The following is a 24,473-nucleotide window of genomic DNA, read 5'->3' as shown; positions in this document are numbered from 1 at the left end:
TTGTGTTGTTCACACAAACTTTAATGGCACCAATCTGCTCTGGGATGACATGAAGCGCACATTGGCATTTGCCTGGGAACTACATGTGTTTGGATCAGCTAGCCTTTTCATACTGATGGCAGCCCTGGCGGTTTTTGGTTTGGCTGGTGCATCCACTCTACCTTATCCCCTCTGTGATGCCCTGACCCTGTTAAATAGTCTCCTAATCCTGAGTGCTACTCTGCGTGCTGTCCTCCTGCTACTTGATCCATACGGTACTTGTCAGATCCTGTCTCGTGCTACTTTGGCAGCACTGCAAAACACTCCCCTGCAGCTCCTCCTGTGGGCGCAGGTAGCCCTTGCTCTGGCCACACTCAGAGGGTTGAAATTATTACTTTTCCCACTGAAGCTGCAGCGCCCATTGGTGGTTGCAGGGCTGGCTGTATCACATTGCTCTCTTTTAGTGGCAGCAGACCTATATTCTCCAACTTTTTCCCCTGCTCTCCCTTTGTTGCTACAGATGCTCTCGCTCTCCTGGGGTTTCCCATTCTGCATGGGAGTCCTCACCAAGTCTCTCTCCCATCTACATCCGTCTCTGAGTTCGTCTGTACCGCAATGGGCTCCTTCACATAGGATAGAGAAGCGTTCAGAACGGGTTACAGCAGTGTGCGCCTTCTTCGGGGTTCTCTGCTGCAGCCTTCAGATGTATAGTCTCCTCTGGCTTTATGGGCTGCTGGGGAACTGGAGGCGCTTTGGCTGGGGCTGGTGGCTCAGTCAGTTTTGGGCCAGAATCCTTGAGTTAGCTTGGGGATTCTCTTTGCTCGTCTTGGGATCCTGGATCTTCTGGACACCTTCAAGGGGTCATTCAAGGGGTGATCATGGGCAGGGCAGAGGTGAGGTGTCTAAAGGAGTGGAAGAGACAGGCTTGTGGAGTAGGGTCTTAACCAGCGTGTGGAGTGGGCCACTAAGAAAGTCTGATAAAAAATGGGAAGACCTGATACCAAATAATTGGGCAAAGTATAACCTGTCCAGAGCAGGTATCAGCAACAACATAATGCGTCCATTTGATGATCAATCCTCCATCACAATACCAGAGTGCAAGCCCGATCCTGTTAGCAGCTCTGACTCTCAGACTGCACTACTGTGGCAAAAAGTTGGTGAACGTGAATGTGTTCTTTCGCTTATAGAATTTGACATGCGGCCCCCATCTCCTATTAACCTCAGGCGCAGCATCGACAACGCCCTCCATCATGGACAACTTGTAGCAGGAGGTCTGTTCACACCTCCTCCTCCCTCTTGGACTCACAATGTGGGCCAAGACGCCACTAATGGAGAAGCATTCCCTCCATCTTATGTCGGCTATGGGTGGATGTTGGACACAGAATCTATCAATGCATCTCTGGACCATTTCCAAGCCAAAGAGCCAATACAGTCACCCAATGCTACCACTGATCATAGTGATAATGCCGAGTCTCCAACTAGTCAACATCAGGGAGAAGATTTTAATTCAAGGATGTCAGCAGTGATGAATCGGCATGACTGGTCTGATGACGACATCACAGACCTATAAACTGTCCTTTATGTAAGGAAAGCCACAAATAACATCTAAATGATCTAGTCTACATGAAATGGCACAATCACGCTGTATAGACGCAAATTCTTCTGAAAGTATTTATCTCGCAAGTATCATTTAAGTACTGCTTGTGTTGGCTTGAAAAGGGATTAAGTTACAGATATTCAGCACACGATCCTCTTGAGTAGAAGCCTGGTAATCAGACTGAATTGCCATTTCATTTCATTTCATTTCATTTGAATCCCTAATCAAATCCTAGATGTGTCTAGGATCTATTAATGTCTTCCTCGTGATATGACTTTCAATGGGTGTTCTGAAATGCATGTATTTTTATCTATATGAGTTCTAGCACAACTTTATCCATTAAGTAAAGTGTGTGGAAATGGCAGTAACAAAGTGCAAACAGCAAGAGTTTATTTCCAGTGAGCATTCACAATTAAAGTGTTTTATATTGTTTGCTTCTATACGCTCCTTATTTGTGTATGCAGGATAGGCCAGTGGGTTTAAAACATTTAAATCATCTGAATCGACTTCTCACCTGTTTGCATCAGGTTTGTGTAGAAACTTGAAGTCATGTGTGCATTTGTTTTTAATTATATTTATTTATAAAACATATGTGTAGATGCTCTATTTGCCACTGTAAGAATTCCAATTGGATGTTTTCACTGAATGTATTGTTTGTCAATAAAATGTATTTATATGAATGGTTTATAACCTTGATGATGGCCATGTGCAGAAATGTTTCATTTAAGCATTTAAATTACTATTATTTTTATCGTTATGTTTTCACTTTAAAGAACAAAGGAAGAGTTTTCTAGAGGTAAAGCCAGGAAAAATGATTCATGTTGATGGATAATTTCTGGCATTTATGAGAGTGAGAGAACTGATCAGATGATTAAAACATGACTTCTCAGTGATGTATTAGTAAGAATAATCAGAGAGAGGCTGACTGGAGCTGGATCACTGCACTCTCAAGAGTCTCGACTCATCAGCACCTGACCTGCACAACCAGGTGCTCTCAGCAGCCTGGCTGTGATTGGCTCGTCAATTAAGTAACATTGAACACTATAAATATACGACGAATTAACACGGTACAGTCTTGGCGATTGGCCCAACACTAATGTTGCAAGGATCACATGTTTAACACAGTCATCGGGGGTGTGATGCCTTGGAAAACTCATGTGTTGTATTTCCTACTAACAGCGACTCTGTCGTCCATAAAACTCAATGATGGACGGACCGCAGATGTCGGGGATGTTTTGCAAAGACCCGCAGAAACTATTTCAGCTCATTCTTCTCGTTTTGGGACAGTACAAGGCAGTCTTCACCTCAGAAGCGTGAAACATGAATCTGCGGCCCCAACTCGAGGCGGATCACTTGCTCTTAGGTTAGATAATCAAAAGCCGACGACAGGTGAGTAAAAGATCCATTCAGGTAGACCAATAATGTCAGTGGCGCTGGTCGTTTGTGCCACTGAGTTTATTTGCACGACGTGTAGAAATGCTTATGATTTTGTATGGAAACAGGCTACCACATTTGCATTACCAATGGTAGTAGTTTTCTGTCCAATTAGAAAAGCCACGCCGAATCAATTCCGTTTGAACAGATCCACACTACTTGGCAAGAAACTGGAAAAAAAATCTCTCTCCCCATAGCAAGATCTACTTCATTAAATTTCATCATTACAGACTCACCAATTTTATATTTAGCAGTACCTACAGTAGGAGAGAGACTATTTTCACCAAACTGGGTAGTATTTTAAAATCTGAAAAAGAACAGGCCTGTCTTCTTTCTTACTTAGCTTTATCTGGGGTATATGTTTTCATGATTGTTTGTCCCTGTTGGTTGTTGTATACAATATCTCTGGGATGTTTGTTTGTTTGAAAGCATACATTAGTGATGGACATTCATTGGCATATAACTAATATGGAGAAAATGAGCACCCACCTCCAACACATACCTGCCCCCCTCCCCTCTCACTGGTCTCATTCTGAGACAATAATCAAGAGTGGGCAGATTAAACCTGAATGCCAAAGTTACACTCACTGATAACAAAATTACACCAAATCTAATGCAATCCAATATAACAGCTCTGCCATGAATTCTACTTTTATTAAGCTTATACATTTTCAGTTTGTTGACATTGTCAGAAAGGGGATAATTCTACTTTTTATTAATGAGGTCATAGTGGTGTACTGGAGTCCATTATATTAAAGTGTTCCTAGTATTTTGTCCATGCAATTAACATATATGAGGAACAGTTGCTATTTCCAAATCTATATTTTGCTTTGCTATTATTTCTTATAGTATCAGATTAATCATGGACTAATTACTTGACCACCCCTCCAAATACCTGTGTCCAAAACCTAAAGAAATCTCAGGATACTTTTCTTGTTGACTGTTTAGCAATGAAAGTTACTGTAGCTGGCTTAATCAGGTCTGTAGGAAACTACAAATGCAGTGGGGTTTTTTGTTTTTGTTTTTTTTCATTAAACAGAGGCTCGGGTTATCTGATTTATCATAAATATAGATACAGAGGCTTTTTCTAAGGCTGATGCAGTATTAGTATATGTTTTTTGTGAATAAATGAATTCAGTACAATGTTAACAGTTTTTAATGGCACGGTGAATTGACTGGATTTGTGCTTGTTTTCAGCGTTGCACAGTTTGATGGATGCAAAACTCAAGCGCATGGATCCATCAGTGCAATGTGGTGACAACTTGATGACTTTGAAGGTCAAACAGACCAGAGCTCCTCGTTTTCTTGTGGATAGTGGTAGGCTACCTATAAGGAATGTGGAATATTGGCCGATGAATGCACGATACACAGCTAAAAGTAAACTTTTTTTTTTTGTAATGTTAAACAGGTGAGGGACCTATTCCTCTGTCTCAAATGCCCTCAAGCTGTGGCTATTTTGTGAAGAGGTCCCGCAGAGATGTGCTCTTTGCTGCACCTTACCAGGGCTGCCATGTTACCCAACAGGTTAGGTTCATTTTGCATGACAATATCCACCATATCTCATGAATGTCCTTAAATCAGTTGCTTAGCTTGCATGTCTTGCTCTGAACAGTGAAATCTACACATGTCGACATACTTCCCAAGGCTGAATTTCCATCATTTCTTAATAATTGTCTTTTTAAAAAAAACAAACAAAAAAAAAACTGCTCCCTTTTCCCCAGTAAATAGTGTAGATTTGCAGCTGTCACCCTTGAACCAATGTAGAATTCTTAGATATTGCGCTTAACCTTTCTTTTTTTTTCACAATCCTTTTGTACTTCAGGGTGGCAAATATGTACTACCACTGCGTTTATCAGGGGCACCAATGACAATGTCTTGCCCAGTTGTGTCACCACTACCCTCCATTTCCTGTTTCCCAACTGGAATGGTGCTCAAGATTGTTGGTGTAACAGCAAGTGAACTCAAAGTTAAAGGTAAATGACTTATATTTGGGAATTCAATGTGTTTAGAAAACGGTTTTAATCTATTTTCTCATTTGACAATAAACTGTTGCAGTGTCTGGCACTTGGAAGTCCCTTTCATCCGTCTGCAGCAGTTGTGGATTTGCTGTTGAAGAGCTCTCTGGAGGACTTACGCTCACTGCGCCCTACCCCGGAGGCTCGTGCATAGAAATGAAGGTATGGTGGGCCCTCTTGTGGTTATAAATGGAAGCTGAAATGCACACATGCTTTTGATTTAATCAGGTTTGTTTATTTGCAGGATGAGGAGTATTTACTTTCTCTCCTGTTGGCGGATGTTGAGCTCTTAATCACATGCCCTTCATTACCGAGCGTTAAGCCTACAACAGCAACAACTACGCCTTCTAGTGATGGTGGTCAGTTCCCACAGTATCCTGTGTACCCTCAGTTCCCGATTTTTCCACAACACCCAGTGTTTCCTGGGCCCGCTCCTCAAACACAGAGTCCCACTGCTCCCACAGATGCACCGGCACCACAACTTCCACAGCTTCCTTCAAGTGCTGCTGCAGACTCCGGGCCTGACACTGAAAACCAAGAAGTGCCTGCAGCTCAGCAACCTGCATTCCCGTTCATGCCACAGTATTCACAGTTCCCTCAGTTCCCCTTGTTTCCCAGACCTGTGCCACCAATACAGTCTACAGCTGATAAAAACACTGCTGCTCCTCCGGCACAATTACCTCAGATAATGCAGTCTCCACAGTATCTCTATCCTTTTCCCCCACAATTCCCTATGGTACCTGGAATTTTCCATTCAACAACCACTCCTCCTCCTGCCACTAGCGCAGAGGTTTTGGTAACCACACCTGCCCCTACGGAGCATGATGGGAAGCCTAATTTTCCCCAGCAGCCACAGTTTCCAGTGCTCTCTCCATATCCTTTCTTGCCATTCCCAAATCGCCCAGTGTCTCCAGGAGATCAACCCCAAGCTGTTCAGGATCCCAAACCTGTTCTCCAGCAGCCCAAACCATATGTGTATCCCCAGACTTATCAGATCCCCATGTTTTATCCACCTCAAAAGCAAAATACTCAATCTCAAACTGCAGCTCCTGCCACCACCTCAACAACCACTGCAACTACAACTCTAAAGCCTTCTATTCAAAAGCCATTTTACTACCAACACCCTTATATGCCACTTTATTATGCTCCTCCTCAGCAGCCTGTATTTCCGGATACTCCAACCACACCTCCTCCTCCTCCTGCCACTAGCGCAGAGATTTTGGTAACCACACCTGCCCCTACGGAGCATGATGGGAAGCCTAATTTTCCCCAGCAGCCACAGTTTCCAGTGCTCTCTCCATATCCTTTCTTGCCATTCCCAAATCGCCCAGTGCCTCCAGGAGATCAACCCCAAGCTGTTCAGGATCCCAAACCTGTTCTCCAGCAGCCCAAACCACATGTGTATCCCCAGACTTATCAGATCCCCATGTTTTATCCGCCTCAAAAGCAAAGTACTCAATCTCAAACTGCAGCTCCTGCCACCACCTCAACAACCACTGCAACTACGACTCTAAAGCCTTCTATTCAAAAGCCATTTTACTACCAACACCCTTATATGCCACTTTATTATGCTCCTCAGCAGCCTGTATTTCTAGATCATCCAACCACGCCTCCAACTCCTGCTTCAGCTGATCAGAATCAACACCACACAATGCCCCCTTCTTTATCCTTTAGGAATTGGTGATGGCACTGCTGGTGGTTCCCAGGAACATTACAGACTTCCCTTCATACGTTTTGGTCACAGATTTGGCTAAATGGATCGCCACGTTGTTGAAGGGCAAATAGCTTTTTTTTTTTTTGCCTATAGCATTTAGCAAGAGGGATTCAAAATGTACATTTTCCTGAGAGGACAAATAAAGGACAATATTATATACACGGTTACTGTCTGAATTTGTTTTCTTAATAATGGTGGGTAAAGACATTCAAGGTCATAGGTCGGATTCTAGGAACACTGAGGTCTACATGAATCCACATCTTCCTATTTTGTCCCCCCACCCAACTTTTCAAATTGTTTTTATTTATCCTGTTTGTTTATTTATTTATACACATATACAGTGTTTTCTGCAAATTTTATTTTTCAAAATCAATGCTGTTTCCAGGGCTGCTGCAACTGTTTTCATTGATTGATCTGACTATTTTCTTGATTAATCAGCTGTTTGGTTTCCAAAATGACAGAATAGTGAAAAATGCCTTATCACAATTCCCCAGAACATGATGTCTTTAGTTGCTTGTTTTGTCTGACCAACAGTCCAAAACCCCAAAAAGTTTACCAGCAGATATTCCTTCAAAAGGAGGAAGCAATAAATCTTTTAATACCTGCTCTAAAAAAAAATACTCAAATGATTAATAGACTAGCTGCTGATTACTTTTCTGTCAATCTATAAACTAACCGTTTCAGCTATAGCTGTTTCAAAGTTCACACACTGGCTGAAACAACATTCAGATGGGGAAATGGCCTACTGACCATTTTATTTTTTGACGGACTAAAATATGTCAAATTTAAATATACTGAGTGTAAAATAATTGAATCACTTAAACACCCTGTGTGTGTGTGTGTGTGTGTGTTTTTTTTTTTTTTTTTAATTATAGACTAACTCCCTCCAAACCACCAATTTACTGAAGTTTATTTACATTTTCTTCACACTCTGTAGTCTTTGTTAGCATCATCCAAGCACTCTCAATTCTGTTTATTTATACATTTATATAATACTTTATGAAATGTAATTATTCAATCATGATGAGGGCTTTTTTCTATTCAGGAAGGCTTTGTCATCTTAACTCATTATTTTCTATATGTTGTGTATGTGTGTTCTATGTTAATAATATAGCACTTTGAGTTTCACCATGAAAACTGCAGTACAAATTGTATTATTGTTTACAGTTGGGCTTGAGTGCTCAGAAATAAACAATAGACTGTAACTCTATCCAAACCACCAGTTTGCCTGGGGGGGGGGGGGGGGGGGGGGGGACACAACAAAACCTGAGGACATGACCCCAGTGTCCTCAATAGACACTGCAGCCACTTTGAGTCTAAAAATGTAGCCATAAGTGCATAACATTGCTATAAACCTCCCTGTCCGGCTCACCTGCACGGTTCATATGGGATGGTCATCTGTCTGCTGCTCAGCTGTTCTGACGTTGAGCCATTGACGTCACCGTGGGAGTGTTCCACCATCGGGAGAAATGAACGGTCATCAACACAATCCTCTCAGCGCCCATGTAAGTTGAAGCCTAGCAAAACACACATTTTATGAGCTACTCTATGAATGAAATGTGTTTCCATGTTCTGTTATCCGACCTGCACAAGGGCTAAGGTTGATTAACGGTGTGTATGCTGCCGCCGCTGCCGCTCGGCGACGTGCCGTGTTTGCCTGCAGCTAACCTTAGCCAAACCTGCTAACTGACAGGCTGGGTGGCCAAGCGGAGAGTAAGCGCCTGATTTACCACCCAGGATAGTCTGGATGGGCGATGTTAGATTTATTTACATCTGAAATGATACGAAAATGTAACCGTTGCTCATTTCATATATAGGCAAAAATCAGCAAAGGTTCTACTTTGGAGACAACACCCAGGCCTGATTCAATTATATTCTCCACAGCGGTCAGGCCAGGAAATGCAAAATTAATTGCACCAGTTAACGTTACGTTGAGCTGAACAGCTTTGACTTGTCCTCAATTAAGCACTGGTTGATTTAACGATAAACGAGGGGACTCTTAGCTGATACAAACCCACATTGTAGGAACTAATACGCCACCTTTTAATCAAGACTCAAAGGTGTGATTAAGAAAGCCTGGTGGGAGTTATGTGACAGATGGTCATCCAATACCTCCACTCTGACTTTCACCTGGTGTGTTTGAGCTTTTCACACCTATGAGGATTGTTGTAGGATGAATGCTGTCAGATTCTGTTGCATATCTGGAAAAATATGGAGTTCAATTGTTAATGACCAATTCCATTAAAGTTGATAATAACAAAAACAGATACCACAGTATGTAGATATCAATAATGAGACATTTGGTACTTTATTACACTATCAAAGATACAAGTATGTTGAGAGGTATTGAGGAGAATAATTTACTGTGATGGCTAAACATGTAGAGTATCACTTAACTGTAATGCAGCTTTTATTAAAAAGTAAATTATAGCTATGTGATAATAAAACAACAACCAAAATCCTAAACATTACTCTCATATTCTGATGTAGTATTTCATATTCAGTATTTTGAATTTGTTAAAACAGGTGAAGAGGAGACTCCTAAAAAAAATAATTTTACAGTAATCTACTGGATCGTACTTGAGAATTTGTCACACGTGTCACATTGCATGCGGCCACTATCTGACCACTAATGTTTGGTTAGGCTAATGAGCCTGAATGTTAAAACCACAAGAGCTGAGTCTGTTTATTAGCAGCTGCAGCACTGATGATAAATCTACACATATTTTTTCGTTTGTTTCATTGCATAAATAGTTTGCAAAACATGGCCTGACATTTGGCAATTCACTGGAGGCCAGAGAAATATTCTAAGCAGAAAAAAACAATATAAAATGGCAAAATAATCGTTAGATGCTCTTGTTGTAGCCTTTGAAAGCCACAGGGCCCCTAATTTGTGAATGGACTCTTAACCCTTGAATATCCAGGGTACCATACACTCTTATTCTTACTAAACCCTGAACACAGAGGCTCATGCTTCAGTGTATATTGTAAAAGAAATTAATTGTGAAATGTAGTAAATTGTTTTTTACAATCTTCGCACTCGACAGTTTGGGTCTGGGGTGATAAAGGGAACTGTCATGAATGCAAAATTCAGAGAATGACCCTAATGTGTCCACACCAATAGCACTATGACCTCGCCCCGCACAGCAGCACCGGTGTGCACCGTGAAGTAAAATGAACAGCCTCCGGTGCACCACGATAGCTTATACTGCTAGCTGCTGGTGGAGGAGCAGACAAGCCATCAAAACGGGGGCAACGATGTATTCAGAGCTTATCTTCCACCACGGTTAGGAACACCCTGGAATAAAACTATAAACTACATTGACGTTTTCAGCAATTGCAGCTTACAGAGGAGTATTTTTAAAGGTCAGGCCTACGAACATTAGCTAGCGAGCTGCTAATTTCATCCTCTTCTTAACTCCAGCTAACGTAAAACCGTTGGGCTCCGGCTATGTGCAGTAACTTAGCAACGTTACTCATCCTTTTATTTGTGTACATAACTGCATTTATCGCACCGGCAAGCCTTTTAGCTTTATGTATACACGTCGCTACAGTTAACGCTAATGACACTCAATGCACCTGTAACTTATTGTTTACTAATGAACTCGGCTGTGTTTGGGCGGGGAGCTTTCTAATGTTATTGTGTTGTAATGGAAGTTTTCATTTTGCACAAGACGAGTCTAATCAAACAGGAACCTTCATTGTTACATCAGGTGTTGGTACTGAAGTGGTGATGATATCATCGGAATGCACGTATCACTGTCTGTATCCTGTTCACACGGAGGGCGTTGTTCCTATCAATACATTTGGCGTTTAAATGTCACGTTGATTGATTTTTATCTTAGATGCGACTCTTTTAGAAAACAGACTAACAGCTCATGCCCTGCAGATATTCCCTAAGGGGCTATTCGGCACTATTAATTAACATTATACAGTTAATTAAGCTGTAAGGCCTCGGAGGCCTGTGCTGTATAAAATTGAAACACGTGTTCCTGTTTAAAGTTCCCCTCCACTCAAAAATGTGTTTTTTTTCTTGTTCCTTCAGTTGAATGTTTGACCTTCACTGTTTCATCAAATGATGTACAGATGGTTGACAAATTAAAGGAAAAGCCTGAATAAATGAGTGGAGAAACATAAAGAATGCAGATGCTTCCACACAGTTGCACTGCATGGTACAATAAAGCAAATAACATCCAATCGCACTCTGTGGCATGTATGAAAATGCTGAGCAGGCCCAGTTTTGGCCAGTTTAACACCTACGGGAGATTTTGGACTGACGTGTTAGACAGCACTCTCCACTAGTATCATCAAAACACCAAACGAGGGGATATCTTTTGGAAAAATGGCGTTCATCCCTCCAGTAAAGTTCAGAGACTTGTAGAACCAATGCTAAGGTGTATTGAAGCTGTTCTGGTGGCACACGGTGGCCCTACACCTTACTAAGACACTTTATGTTGGTCTTTCCTTTAATTTGTCACCTGTCTGTATGTGCAGAGTTTGACACTTGAAGGCTGTTTTCACATTCATCTGCTGAAAGTGGAAAGTTTCTCTGTGCTCATTGAAAATCTAAGTTAAAGGGGCGTACCCTACCAGCATGATTTGATACATCACAGCTATTTTGGAAGCTGATCCTGGTCCAATATACACAAGTGTGATGTGGAAACTTGAAGCCTCCAGTGAACATACACTGGAAATTGACTTTACTGTGAAGTAGGAGACATCTTGTGTCCAGCAGTTAGACTTTTTAAATGAAAAATAATTACATATTGATAGATTATGGATTTTTAATGAGGGAGAAGGAGGAGATGTAATTTTAAGAATTTCCAACTAGATAATTCAACTTTTTTGTGGAAAAACCATATCAGACAAATTATTATTCTGAGTATTTTATATACATCTTAAAACATGTTCGGAGGAGATCTTGAAGTTATGAAGCCACAGACTTGTACAAGCTTTGTGTGACCTCCTTTTGACATGGATGGGCTACAGTTACAGAGATTATGTGTCTTGTAATTTATCTGACATTCAAGGTACGCCGTGGAGTTTTAACTGTAAACCTGCATTCAGTGATTTGTGTGGGCCACACAGACACAGAAGAACTCCACAACAACCTGAAAACACTCTGGTCTGTACCAAGTCCAGTCAAAGATATGAGTCTTTAGCATGCACAATGTTGCACTTTTGCTCACCAGCTAGTGGTTAACTTTGTCTGTTTGCCACTTAGTGCTGCTGAAATCAGCTGTCTCCTGCTGATGGAAACTGGGTCGATGAGAGCAGAAATTTTGGGCTGTACATCCAAAGCAATGGGCGAAAAGGGTCTAAAAAGCTCTGTAGAGTTTAGGGACTGCAGGGCTGGACAGAATTGTAAGCCCTTGTGAAACAATGTGTGGATGGGTGCAATTCCTGGAGAGACTGAAACAATAGATGTCACACTCATCAAAACATTGCCACTTGTGGTTAAAAACTCCTCGTTTCCTTAAAGATATACTATGCAGGATTTGTTAGTTGTTGTTTGTAAACACGCAGCATTCAAAGTTGGCCCCTCCTCCCCGGCTCAGAGCGAGAGAGAGAGAGCAGCGGTGGTCGAGCGAGCTAGTGAATGAAGAGAGCGAGCGGCACTGCTGACAATAAAGCTATGAATCAAATAAATAAAACTTTATTTTCTGATTGTTTTATGGCAGTTACATTCTAAAGCACAAATAAACACGCCCACGCCTTTGCACAACCCTGCTGGAAGGTGCAGCATTGCCGGATTTTGTTTAAATGCAGAGCTTCATCCTGTCCGCTGTAGCACAGCTCCGCCCTTGGTCAAGCAGACACACACACAGACCCGCAGCTCTTTATACATCCATTACACAGAGACAGAGAGCAGAGCGGAGCAGAGGAGAGAGACGGAGCCAGCGATGTAACCTGGTTGCTACGCTACGAGTCCCGACCTCACACGGCCAGAAGCGTCCCAAACACAGCAAAATAATTAGAAAATAAGAAAAAACAGGCAGAGAGCAGAGTCTCTGTAGATAAATACACCCACACACACCTCTAGTGGGTCATAAGTGATGATTGAGAGGGATTATTCTTGTATGAGTCTATACATTATTTTTTAGGAAAATCCTGCATAGTTTACCTTTAACATTTGGCTACAGTAGACTTATGTACATGCGGCACCCCTTTAACATGTTAAATTTATCATATAAGTATCAACATTTATGAGAAATATGTCTGTGTGTCTGAAGATTGTCAGTTTGAAAATGGCAGCATTCCCTTATAACAAACAGCTTTTCAGGCCTCTCTGTTTTTTCTTTTTTTCTTTTGCAGCACGTGATTTTTCTAAATGTCCATGGAAACAGCTGACTAAAGTTTGACAGCTATCCCACCAGATTTCCTTTTGGAAGAATTAGCGAGAGGAAGTGTTGCTGGAAATTCGCTTGGATTATTATTCCTTTTTCTGTGTTAAAAGATCCACACATCATTTGCTGATGACCACATCTGAAGGTATGTTCATCTGCCCTTCAACTCTTGCTGAGTCGAGTGTCCCTCTAACCTAACTATAGCATATCCTTATGACTTATTGCTATTAGTATATGATTTTAAAACAGGTTTTATCAGTTTAAACTCATTTTCACCTGTATTTTACTATGCAATAAAAAATGGAGTGTTCCCTGCTGCAAGAACGCTATTCACCCCATTTTTTAGCAAATAATTGTAACCGATATGGGAAGATAGGAAAGTGTAAAAACGTATGTAGGTCTATGATGTAGCATTAACCCAAATTGCCTCCAGTTTGGAATTGGACCCACTTACAGAAATGTTTCCTCAACACAAAAGCTTAAATGCTTCTAGAAATGCACATCATTCTGTAGATGGTGTGACCTTGGTGCACTACATGTGCAGAGAGTGACAGGCGAACGTTGTGTGACCCACTTCAAAGAGAACAGTTTGCCCTCAGCCTGGAGGAGTCGGACGCCATTGTATTTTAATTGCTGATGAAAGATATAGTTCAACGTCTGTGTTTGTTGCGAACGTCTAGTCTTAAATTTCAAGCGTACAAAGCTTAATGCGTTTGCATTGCACTGAATCACTGAGTGGCTGTCTCTGTTTTCAGTGATTCAGGAGTCAGGAACGATAGTCATATAGCTACTGTTTTTCATAAAACAATGGATTTTAGTGTTTAATTGGTTGTCTATATAGTTGTGTTATGTTTATGTCTATAGAGACTTCATCATGGTTTGCTGTAATATCTCAAAAAATATAAACTTATTTTCAAGAGAATGCAGTTTAGAGTCACCAATAGACAGTTTATACTCACAGTATTGTCCTTGCAAGGGGGAGCGATGCTTCATGCAAATAATTAATGTTTTGAGTAATGAGTGAAATGAGTCAGGACTGTGGGTGAATATTAATGCAATTTAAAATTGAAATGGCCTTTTGTTGAAGGATGCTGATCAGCATCGGTAGGGATACTCTTTTCATCATCAGACTATTATTCACTGCCACCTACCCTTTAACAAAGTGCTTTCTAATCCAACACTGCAGCTGTAACAACAGGACATAATGAGTCAGTGTGTATCACTAATGGAGCATTTCGTAGTGTTTTTGGTGCTAGATTGTGCTGCTGGCTTGTTAAATGATACTTTGTAGTTTTGCTGAGTCATTTTATTACATAGTCAGACCAGACCCATCACCTTTAACAGGCTTTGGATATTTTCTTGAGTACCTAAGGGAACAACAGTCTGGTTACTTGACGACAGAAACTTGCTGTTGAAAAATATATTGTATTTTAGTCTTTGTGAAAAGCAGTAAGTGTACAGTTGATAATGTACTGAAAAAGTCTATAGATTGTGGTTTTCATCCTTAGTAATAGCTGTAATTCCAGTTTTTAAAAGAACAATATGTGAATATGTAATTTCAAGCATGTGCTGTGCAAACCAATCAAACCTTTAGCTGCCGTTCATGAGTGCTGATGTTTTGGGTTTGAGTCCACGTGATTTAAACCAGTCGAGCTGCGTGTGTTGCTGATAGTGTCAAATAAGCACAGGTACTGTAAAAAAAAAAATCTTCTTAATGTCCATTTGGTCATATAAGAAATCATAAAAAATGAATAAGTAGATGTTTGTTTTGTCAGGATAGTGTGCACATTGGTTGGCCCAGAAGAAAAGGAGGACGGGAGTGATCTTTGACAGGCTAACATCCCCCACGCCCCATATATGAGCTACAGATGAGTTGTGCAGTGACAGCTCCTTAGAGCACTATTGAGCTGTATTCATGTCATGTTTTGTTTCTATGTAGAATTAGCATTATCACTTGAACAGTGAGTCTGGATCTGATGCCAAGTAAATGTTGTCAAGTCATGTAAATGTCATATTGGCTGTTATGTACTGTAGTTTCCTTAAACATAACAAAGTGCGTCATGCATTGTCTTTCTGCTGGCTCTTGAGATTTTAAACAATGGTCCATTAGCTCGTCGACAGTTTGTTATAGTCAGCATGTTAGAAGCTTTTAAACCTGTCTGTAACATTCCTTTATACATCCATAACCAGCTACTAATGGGTTGAATTGTTTGATCTGTGTGTGATTCTATACCTTTTTTATTTAACCTCGGATCGCCAAAGTTCCTTTTTTTTTTTGCTTAGAACAAAACCTATTATTCTAATTTTATATGTTTTCTTTATATTTCCGCTTCATTTAGCCAGTCCTGAGTTGTGAGTCAGAAGAGGAGAGGCTGGGCTGATGGTAAGCGCTCTGTCACACTATCTCATCTCCTCTCTTACTTTCATTATCGCTGTCGTATTACATGTTGGTAAACGAAAAGGCTTTAATACTTGCTGTCATTTGAGAACCAAAGACTTGGAATGGTCCTTTATGTTACAGGATTTAGCCTTGTTATAAAATGAGATGCAAAGAAGAGACCACCAGGGATCACTGAACACTTAATCGGTTAAGAATTAGATATCTTTCACTGTCCATTTAGAATTTCATTTACATTTTTTTAACACTCTGTAGTTTCTTTGTTAGCATCATCTAAGCACTCTCAATTATGTTGATTTATAACTTTCCATAATGAATACTTTCTGAAATGTTAATCATGGTGAGGGCTTTTGCACAGTTGGGCTTTGATGCATCATCAACCTGTAACAGTTGCAGTTGCCTGTGCACTAAAATAAACTTGGAGCATTTCAGAAACTGTTCAGAAACCTTAAAAATGTGTTTACTTTGTAGACTGTTTTTTGCATTCGTGGGTTGGCGCTGTAAAACATGCCACATGATTTTTAAGCTAAAATGGATTTGGAGAGAAAATATCAAACTTTCCTCAATTGTGGATTGTTTGCAAAAAGTTGTTTAGACAAAATTAACAAGAAAAATTCTATTTAACAGCTAAAAAGTGGTCATGTCTGTGTCAACCCAGTATACTTTGCTTGCTGTTGTTTTATATTCTGCTGCTGCTTATTATGTTCATCACTCACTGTTGCATGTCATAATTCATTTTATTTTCCTTTTGTGGTAGACAAGCATGACATTGAGACAAGCCACAGATGCATGCCCACTCAAAAGGCCCAACTGAGCGCCATCCCCTCTGCTTCCCGGCTCAACCAGCCTCTCAGAGGGGGGGTGTCGTCGGGGCGTAGCTAGTCCCCTGCACCCCCAAGTAGAACCTCACTGTGAAACTGGAGGTCTCTGATGGATCAGGGTAGTAGTGAGCAGAGTCCAGAGGAGCCGGACACAGGAGGCCGAGCGGAGACAGAGGTTGGCAGGAGGGCGTCGGAGTCAGAGCATGGCTTGTCCAAAATCACCCATAATGCCCTGGAGAACATGGGAGCGTTGGGCCATGGCCTAAAGCAGTTCTTCCAGCCACAGCGCCGACGCTCCTCCGTTTCCCCACATGACTCCGCCTCATCCTGCACGGGCGCCCCTCCCTCCGAACCCACAGATGTAGGGTCAGAAGTAGGGGACGCTCCTGCCTCCTCGGCTCCCTCTTTGGATTCTGACAACCCTGCTGCTTCCGCCCCTCCCGCAGCTCTGAGCCGCGTTCTGCAGCAGATCCGAGGTGCTCCACCAATGATGAAGCGAGGCACCAGCTTGCAGAGCCGCCGCAGCAAGGCTGGCACTGGGGATCCTCCCCAGAAAGGTAGCCCCCAGATCCACCGGCGCAGCACCCATGAGGCCCTGCTGCAGGCTGGACGCCCACGCTCCTCCTCGACCACAGACACACCAACCAGCCCCGCTCTAGCAGACATGCTGCTAACATCCGGTTACCACTCCACTGAGGAACCTGACAAGGTGAGTGTCCAGTGATGTGCTTCTTCGCTCAATCAGCTTTGTACTATGAGCGGTGGGGTTTTTCATGAACACACAATTCTCTGTCAAAGTTTTGATTATTTCACGTGAGAGATTTCTGTATTTGGGTTTTTGTCTTACTTTTTCCACTTATTTGAAGCAGGGCTTGGAAAAAGATGATGTCATATATTTAGATGCACCAATCAGAATTTGAATCAAAATGTAATAATAGTTGTGAGGTTGTTTCCTTATACTGCCAGCACTGTCAGTCAAATCTGATCAAACTACACCCACACCGCCATGATGAGATTTGGAGTCTCAATAAATACTAATTATGGATATGTTCAATTCTCCAAACTATGGTTGTTGCTTATTTACTAATGAATAAGCTAAATACTCAAGATTTGAAACCAAGTTTTCAGGAGCTTTAATGTCGTTCTGTAAGATTCTGATTCATTATTTTTCTGAAATTCTGAAATTAATTTCTGAAACTCTAATCTAGTATTCTTAGAAAGGTTTGCCTCAGGGCATGAAACAGAGACACGGTGCACTCATTAGGAAACAAATGCTTTGTATTTGTCAGCATCCTATTGGCTTTTTAGCTGTAAAAACAAAAGATAAAATGGACTCATGCACTAATATCTGTGCAGGAATGTCAAAATTAAGTGAACTGGGCAATTGTGATAAAAGGCTGTTAATGGTTTATATGTGCCTGGATGAACCGGTGAATGGGTAGATGAGCTGTCAGCTGTGGAAGGTCAGAGATTGCCTTTGAGTGGTTGGTCACTATGTGCCTTTAAGCCTTTCTAAATTTAGCTTTGCTGTCTCTGAGTGTACTTCAGGTCAGAGAAGGCTTGCAGGGATAAACAAATTGAAACTTGTGGGATGATTTAATTTGGTTTAGTTTTTTTTTTTTTTTTCAACACAGAACGTTCATGATCTGAAAGCATCTTCAGTGTTATTACCAATGAAACTGTAAAATAGGGAAGGGCTTACATGCCTTTGTCATAAGAGATTAAAAGAAAATAATAAAAAATGACACTTGAAGCAGGGCTTTGTTAAAGGGGAAATATTATGGTTGTGATTTTCTGATATTTACAGCACCAGTCAAAAGTTTGGACACACCTTCATATTCTCTTGAATGAGAAAGTGTGTCCAAACTTTTGACTGGTACTGTATATACTGTTATGATGTCGGATATCTATGCTAAACATGGTCAAAGTACCAAAACACGAGGTGAACATATGTAGAAATACTCCCTGAGAGTCAGAATCCCAGGCTTCAACTGGCTCTGAACGCTTCGTTTGACATTTTTTTCTACCTTGCTTATGAGATGACTTCAGCTCATTGTGCATGCCCATAGATGGCCATCTATTCTGTAGCATTTGTTACTAAGGTTTCTCTATGTGTTGCTTGTATTGTCCCCTCTCATACTTTGGATCGGATTTCAGCTCGAACATGTATGGATGTATTTGAGAAGTTGACATTTTGAGTTAAGAACGAGTAAAAGAAGTGAAATCCTACTACTGCTGCTTGTTAATATAGCTGCCGGAAGTCAGCCAAGATGCAGCTTCCTTAAACTAACCAATCAGAAGAGTGGGCTCATTGGTAGGGGGCCTTAATAGACAGGAGCTAAAACAGCCTGTTTCAGACAGAGGCTGAACTGAGGAGTTGCATAAAGGGTCAATATGAATTAAATAAGGAGTTTTCCAAACTGTAAACCATGCAAAGATATTCTAGTAGAGTCCCAGAATATAAATATAGACCTGTAAAGGTGTATATATATGTCCCCAATAAAGTGTAGCTGCATCAAAAAAGTAAGAGGAATGTATAAAAGAAGAATGTATAAAGCAATACAGTAATTAAAGCAGATAATAAAAATTATTTACACACTATAAGACCAGCAGTATGACAGGAAAATCTCTGGAATGCCACACTGCTCGTAGCTCCTGCAACTCAGTGTAGGCTGCATTGCACCTTCCTGTTCCTGCTCAGCTTATAAAAACTGTTTATGACCTTTTATTAGTAATTGACAATGCTCAGCTGATGTCCATTTATGGTCCCTCAAAACCAGATACCAGTCAGTAAAGAATATCTTCCTTAAAACACTAGTTGTCCCTGTCAACAAATACACATTGAAACATACATTATCTCAGAACCTGTTTGCACAGGATTTTTTGTTTGCATTTGTAATAAGTGAGAATGCAAAACCTGTAATTTAAGTTGTGGGGTCTCGAACAGTGTTCACTCTTTTAAAGGTTAATAGTCCTATTTGTTTGAGCTCTGATAGACCCAGAATGTTGACTTTATAGTTCTTGCATACTTCACCAGGTAGGTCTCATCACTCTGCATGTAAGTGCAGCTCTGCTCTTCTGTGTGACTGAATACTATGCTTTGATACCTTAGACACCCAGTAGTTTTTAGTGTGACTGTCCCATCAGACCCTGTGATAGGTAAAAGATTGTGGTAATATTGCTGTTGTAAAAAAATCACAAAGAAAATAGTGAAAAAAATCATCATTCATCATCTGAAAACTATTTAGATCAAACTACCTGATCTTAAGCCCCACCTGCTTGTTCTTGAAGATGTTTGTTGTTTCATCCATAAGTCTCCAGATTAGAGATTTTGCAAACTTTTATCACTTGACTGAATGAGACACTTTCAAAGGAAAGCAAACTTCAGAGGAATAAAAGGACTGGAGCACACCGATAGCTTTGAAGCCTTTAATTTTACAAATAGATCAAACGTTTCAACACTGGGTCAAAATGAACATAGGGCAAATACATAGTCAACCTAGGAAAGTTGTAGAGTTGTCATTGAATAGTTAATTGAACAGGATTTCAAATTTATTGAATGATGGATCATAGGGCAAGAGTTGTCATAGCCAATGTCCAAGTGCACCATTATAATCACATCAAAAACAAAAGAACATAGATATACTTTAAAGATACAAAAATCAAGCACAAAAAGCGCTTTGTCCCTCGAGTATGATCACTTAGAGGAAACATGAAAAATGTTGTGTTTGAGTTGTGTGTCCAAACTTTTGACTGGTACTGTTCATCTCCTGGAACTAGAGGCGTGAAGTGACAGTCAAAAGGGAACTTTACAGGCGCCATCTGCTGTTGTAAATGTGTAGTGACATACATGTTAAATATATGATGAGCCCACTTTTTTATGTTACTTAAACATTTTAATTAACATTAAGAGTCACATTCTTTTAAGTACAAGTCTTCACATTAGATACTGTATACTAGAGGGAGAGACAACATGATACACAACAAATTTCAAAGTTACAGATGTAATATCAGTATTACTTCACTCAGTGCTTGCATCACAGTGCAGTATTGAAAAATCTGTGACAATGTGACTGAACAGCATTTTTTTCACATTTTGAACTTCTGTTCACTTCTCTCAACAGCTGGATCGTTACGATGGATCAGGACCTGCAGTGTCACCTAATGCCATGTCCTACGGTGCAGACGGGTATGATGTAGTCGACAGTACCCCAGACCCCCAGCGAACTAAGCAGGCCATTGCCCAACTACAACAGAAGATCCTCAAGCTCACAGAACAAATCAAAATTGAACAAACCGCACGTGATGACAATGTGGCTGAATACCTGAAACTGGCTAATAATGCAGACAAACAGCAGAGTACACGCATCAAACAGGTGTTTGAGAAGAAAAATCAAAAGTCAGCTCAGACTATCCAGCAACTGCAGAGGAAGCTGGAGCACTACCACCGGAAACTTCGTGAGGTGGAGCACAATGGCATCCCTCGCCAGCCCAAAGATGTTTTCCGAGACATGCACCAGGGGTTGAAAGATGTTGGAGCCAAGGTGTGTGCTTCACTATTGCTTTCAGTATTTTTTTTGTTGCCAAAATGCACTTTCTCTGAATTATTTAAAAGGATTTATGTAATTTTATTGACAAAGGATTACATGTTAAATATCCTTTTTACAAAAATGTTTAAACTATGCCATCTACATTAGTAGACTGAGTAAATGGACAACTTAGTAGTTATTAGACCAATCTCATGACAGACATTTGACTTGTCAAACAGGTGTTAAAATTCGTTGATGGGTGTATTCCATTTGGGTTTGCCAGTATGGTGCATGCTGACTCACTGGCATGGTTTACTGTCTCATGTAATTGGAGCGGAGTCAAAATGTCTGCTGTGAGAAATGTCTTTTATAGTAGTTTGTTGTAGTGTTACACCAGAGGTGGCTGTCTCACCTAAAAGCAGAAGTCTGAATTAGTCCCTCAATTGTTTCAGTCAAAGGATCAGTTCACCAAGATTGAAAAAAAAAAAAGTTTTTCCACTTTCCCTTAGTGGTATGTAGCCATGAAAATTGTTTGTTTTATGTATATTCTGTATTAGATGTTGGGCTTCCCCCACTAAGACTTCTACAGTGGAAATTAATAGCAATTATTAGATTATGGTGCTCATAGCATCCAAAAATCACAGAAAAGTCTTTTATTGAATAACACTGATTCTGGGAAAAAAGGTTCTTATCACTACTATGGTGACAAAAGTCTGGTTTTACTGTGTTTCCACCACTGTACAGTGGAGGCTGCAGAAGTCACGTATGGCCGCACAGAACTCCCAGGTGATTGGATATTTATTTTTTTTATATAATTGAGTGAAGTGACACTAATCTTTTGAAATGTTGTGTATATTTTTGTATTGAGCATCTGTGCTTGTTGTTGTGGTGGGCATGCTTAAAGCTATAGACATAATAGTTGTAGGTTGGTAGTGGTAAATGTAAGTGGTTTTTGTCTCACACTGGTGTATTGGTAAAAGTTTACAGAGATGGAGCTCATTACAAATGAGCTGTGTATGGTTTTCCATGTACAAGCCATATAAGCTATTGATATCATGAACCTTTATCACAGCTTAACACACAAAATCATATTTTATTGAGTGCTCAAATCACACCAAACCTATGAGGTAGAAATGCATACACATAATTAACGAATGGCTTCCAGACTAGGTTCCTTCTGGTAGCTATAGCATTTTATTTTACCAATGCAGCCTGTGCATTTGATCCATAAATTCTCCATTTTCAAATCTGAATACTGTCAGCTGAATATTGATAACACACACACATATTATGCTAGATGTTTCCACCTCATAGGATTTTTTTTTTTACTGAGAAATCCTCTATTGTGCACCTACTGCACCATTTATTGTGATGAAACCAGATGTCATATAGCAACTTGACACAGGCTGAGTATCACCTACGTATTGTCATTACAGGTGACAGGTGGCCTCTCCAGCATCTCTCAAGCTACTCATTCTGCAGCTGGAGCTGTGGTGTCCAAGCCGAGAGAAATAGCTTCCCTCATCCGCAACAAATTTGGAAGCGCTGATAACATTTCAGCCCTGAAAGACTCTTTGGATGAAACCCAGGGAGATGAGGGTGTTGGCCCTGGGGGAACGAGGACCCTTGGGACAGGACAGTTGCAGTCCAGCCCAAAGTATGCCAGTGATGATGACTGTTCCAGTGCTACTTCTGGGTCTGCAGGAGCCAACAGCACCACTGGAGCCCCTGGAGGCCCCCCTAGCTCCAGGGGCAATACTCTTGAACATGCCCAGGCCTCAGGCTTCGATGCTATACTCCATGAGATCCAAGAGCTCCGGGATAACCAAGGTCGACTTGAGGAGTCCTTTGAAAACTTGAAAGCCCACTATCAGCGGGACTACACAATGATCATTGAGGCCCTTCAGGAGGAACGATACAGGTAGCGTAGGTCTTCACACTGTCGTATAGTAGGTCTGTGTGTGTAGAAAGAAAATGCTCTGTTTGTGATGTACTTTTGTCGTCGCTATTTTGCAGGTGTGAACGTTTAGAAGAACAACTGAATGACTTGACGGAGCTGCACCAGAATGAAATTCTTAACTTGAAACAGGAACTAGCCAGCATGGAGGAGAAGATTGCTTATCAGTCTTATGAACGAGCGAGAGATATTCAGGTAAGCTTCACCAGAATAAACAATGTATCTGTTTTGTTATCAGAGCCATTTCACTGACAGTTTTGTCTCCGACCTGCAGGAGGCGCTGGAGGCATGCCAGACACGTATCTCCAAGATGGAGCTGCAGCAGCAGCAACAGCAAGTGGTGCAGCTCGAGGGTTTGGAGAATGCCACAGCACGGACTCTTCTTGGAAAACTTATCAATGTGCTGCTAGCTGTCATGGCAGTCCTTTTGGTGTTTGTGTCCACAGTGGCTAACTGTGTTGTCCCTTTGATGAAAACACGCAGCCGCACGCTTTCGACGCTGCTCCTCATAATCCTCCTCGCCTTCCTCTGGAGGCACTGGGATGCTATTTCAGAGTACGTGCATCGCTTTCTCCTGCACCCCAGATGACCGGCTTGGAGAGGCTTATTTAAACAATGAAGGAGCAGAGGGTTTGAGGCTGATGTGTAAACTGAGGACACTGACCCATACAGGGAGTTGAATCTCAATAATCCGACCTTTTCTTCCTGTTGAGCAGCTTCTCAAAACACGCAGGAGGATTGCATCAGAGGTTTGTCACCTCATCACTTTCTGGAATGTGTTTTGAGAAGAATAAAACGGAAAATAAGGGGAGAAAAGTTCGGATGTTTGGTATTGACTTGCAATCTTTGGTGCAATTGTGGCTCAAGCACACACTGTAAGGGTGAATGGGGGGTATAGTTGAAGGAGGGGCCGAGAGAACTGCACACTTGATTTCTCTCTTCTGAGTGAATTTGTTTACATGTGGAAAACTTTGCATTGTTTCTCCACAGAAGAAATTGTAATTCAGAGTTTTATTACTTTTGAGCTGATTCAAGTGGTATTGTTTTGAACTCACTGCTATTTTTTAATACAGCTAAATAATGGCTTTTTACTTCGTTTAAATGTAATGAGCTGACACTTATCTGCTGATTCAGTTTTCCACATTCGTCTCTTTCTTTTTGTAAGTTCTTTCTCTTCTGGTTTTTCATCAGTCTGCTACAGTATTTCTGTCCTCTTCACCTACTCTTTTCAACTTTTAGCTTGTGTGACCAACTCTTCCTCTTCCTGCTCACTACTCTCTGAAGAACGGGGTGCTTGCACATCAGCTACATTGCTGTAGAATCAGACTTGTCACTGGATCAAATAATGGTGGGTTCTCGACTTGTTCCTTTTGGATGTGTGAAGTCAATAACACTGGTTCTGCCACAACCAGGATATTACTATCAAGAACCTTTCGTTTTGAGCTGCAACCCTGCCCTCTTGGCCAACTGGATCCCACTATCCTAGTGGATTTCCCACTGCAGAAGAATAATCCGTGAACTGAATTAACATACTTGAAGAGCGGTTAAAGTGCTCAAAGACTCAGTGCTTCCGTACTGTTCAATTAGTGACAATGAAATAGTAATACTTTTTAGTTGATTTTTTTTTATTTTTTAAAGACAAATAAATTTGCTGTTTTAAAAGGTGAAAATGAAAGTCTAAC

At 41.0% G+C, this 24,473-nt stretch overlaps 3 protein-coding genes across 8 annotated transcripts in view; 2 read left to right on the top strand and 1 right to left on the bottom strand.

The window, feature by feature from the left end:
- LOC122980163 (transcriptional regulator QRICH1-like) overlaps window positions 1-8,217 on the bottom strand; it is a 20,529-nt gene extending 12,312 nt beyond the window's left edge. The window contains exon 1 of one of the 2 annotated variants that reach the window (XM_044347921.1): window positions 8,112-8,217. In XM_044347921.1, coding sequence (XP_044203856.1) covers window positions 8,112-8,124 — 13 coding nt within the window. In that variant the 5' untranslated portion in view covers window positions 8,125-8,217. The remainder of the gene's footprint in view (window positions 1-8,111) is intronic. The other variant, XM_044347923.1, reaches the window with a different exon arrangement.
- Window positions 2,622-6,896, top strand: LOC122980166 (extensin-like). Its single transcript, XM_044347925.1, has 6 exons — window positions 2,622-2,965; window positions 4,208-4,327; window positions 4,419-4,534; window positions 4,833-4,983; window positions 5,066-5,187; window positions 5,270-6,896. The coding sequence occupies exons 1-6, from the start codon at window positions 2,689-2,691 to the stop codon at window positions 6,707-6,709; spliced, it is 2,226 nt and encodes a 741-aa protein (XP_044203860.1). The 5' UTR covers window positions 2,622-2,688; the 3' UTR covers window positions 6,710-6,896.
- tmcc1b (transmembrane and coiled-coil domain family 1b) lies at window positions 8,158-24,473 on the top strand. Of its 5 annotated transcripts, none has more exons than XM_044347936.1 (9): window positions 8,158-8,244; window positions 13,055-13,231; window positions 15,430-15,469; window positions 16,242-17,014; window positions 20,430-20,849; window positions 21,579-21,620; window positions 22,271-22,755; window positions 22,851-22,986; window positions 23,066-24,473. In XM_044347936.1, exons 4-9 carry the CDS (start codon window positions 16,415-16,417, stop codon window positions 23,378-23,380), a joined length of 1,998 nt encoding a protein of 665 aa, XP_044203871.1. In that variant the 5' UTR covers window positions 8,158-8,244; window positions 13,055-13,231; window positions 15,430-15,469; window positions 16,242-16,414; the 3' UTR covers window positions 23,381-24,473. The 5 variants fall into 5 exon arrangements, with proteins under 5 accessions (XP_044203871.1, XP_044203868.1, XP_044203872.1 ...); XM_044347933.1 differs by having other exon boundaries at window positions 15,426-15,469; XM_044347934.1 differs by lacking the exon at window positions 8,158-8,244 and adding an exon at window positions 9,918-10,025 and having other exon boundaries at window positions 15,426-15,469.

The sequence above is a fragment of the Thunnus albacares genome, chromosome 4 (assembly GCF_914725855.1).
Source record: "Thunnus albacares chromosome 4, fThuAlb1.1, whole genome shotgun sequence".
Taxonomy (NCBI): domain Eukaryota; kingdom Metazoa; phylum Chordata; class Actinopteri; order Scombriformes; family Scombridae; genus Thunnus; species Thunnus albacares.
The sequence above is the reverse complement of the archived record's forward strand: the minus strand, read 5'-3'. Positions and strand labels throughout refer to the sequence as shown.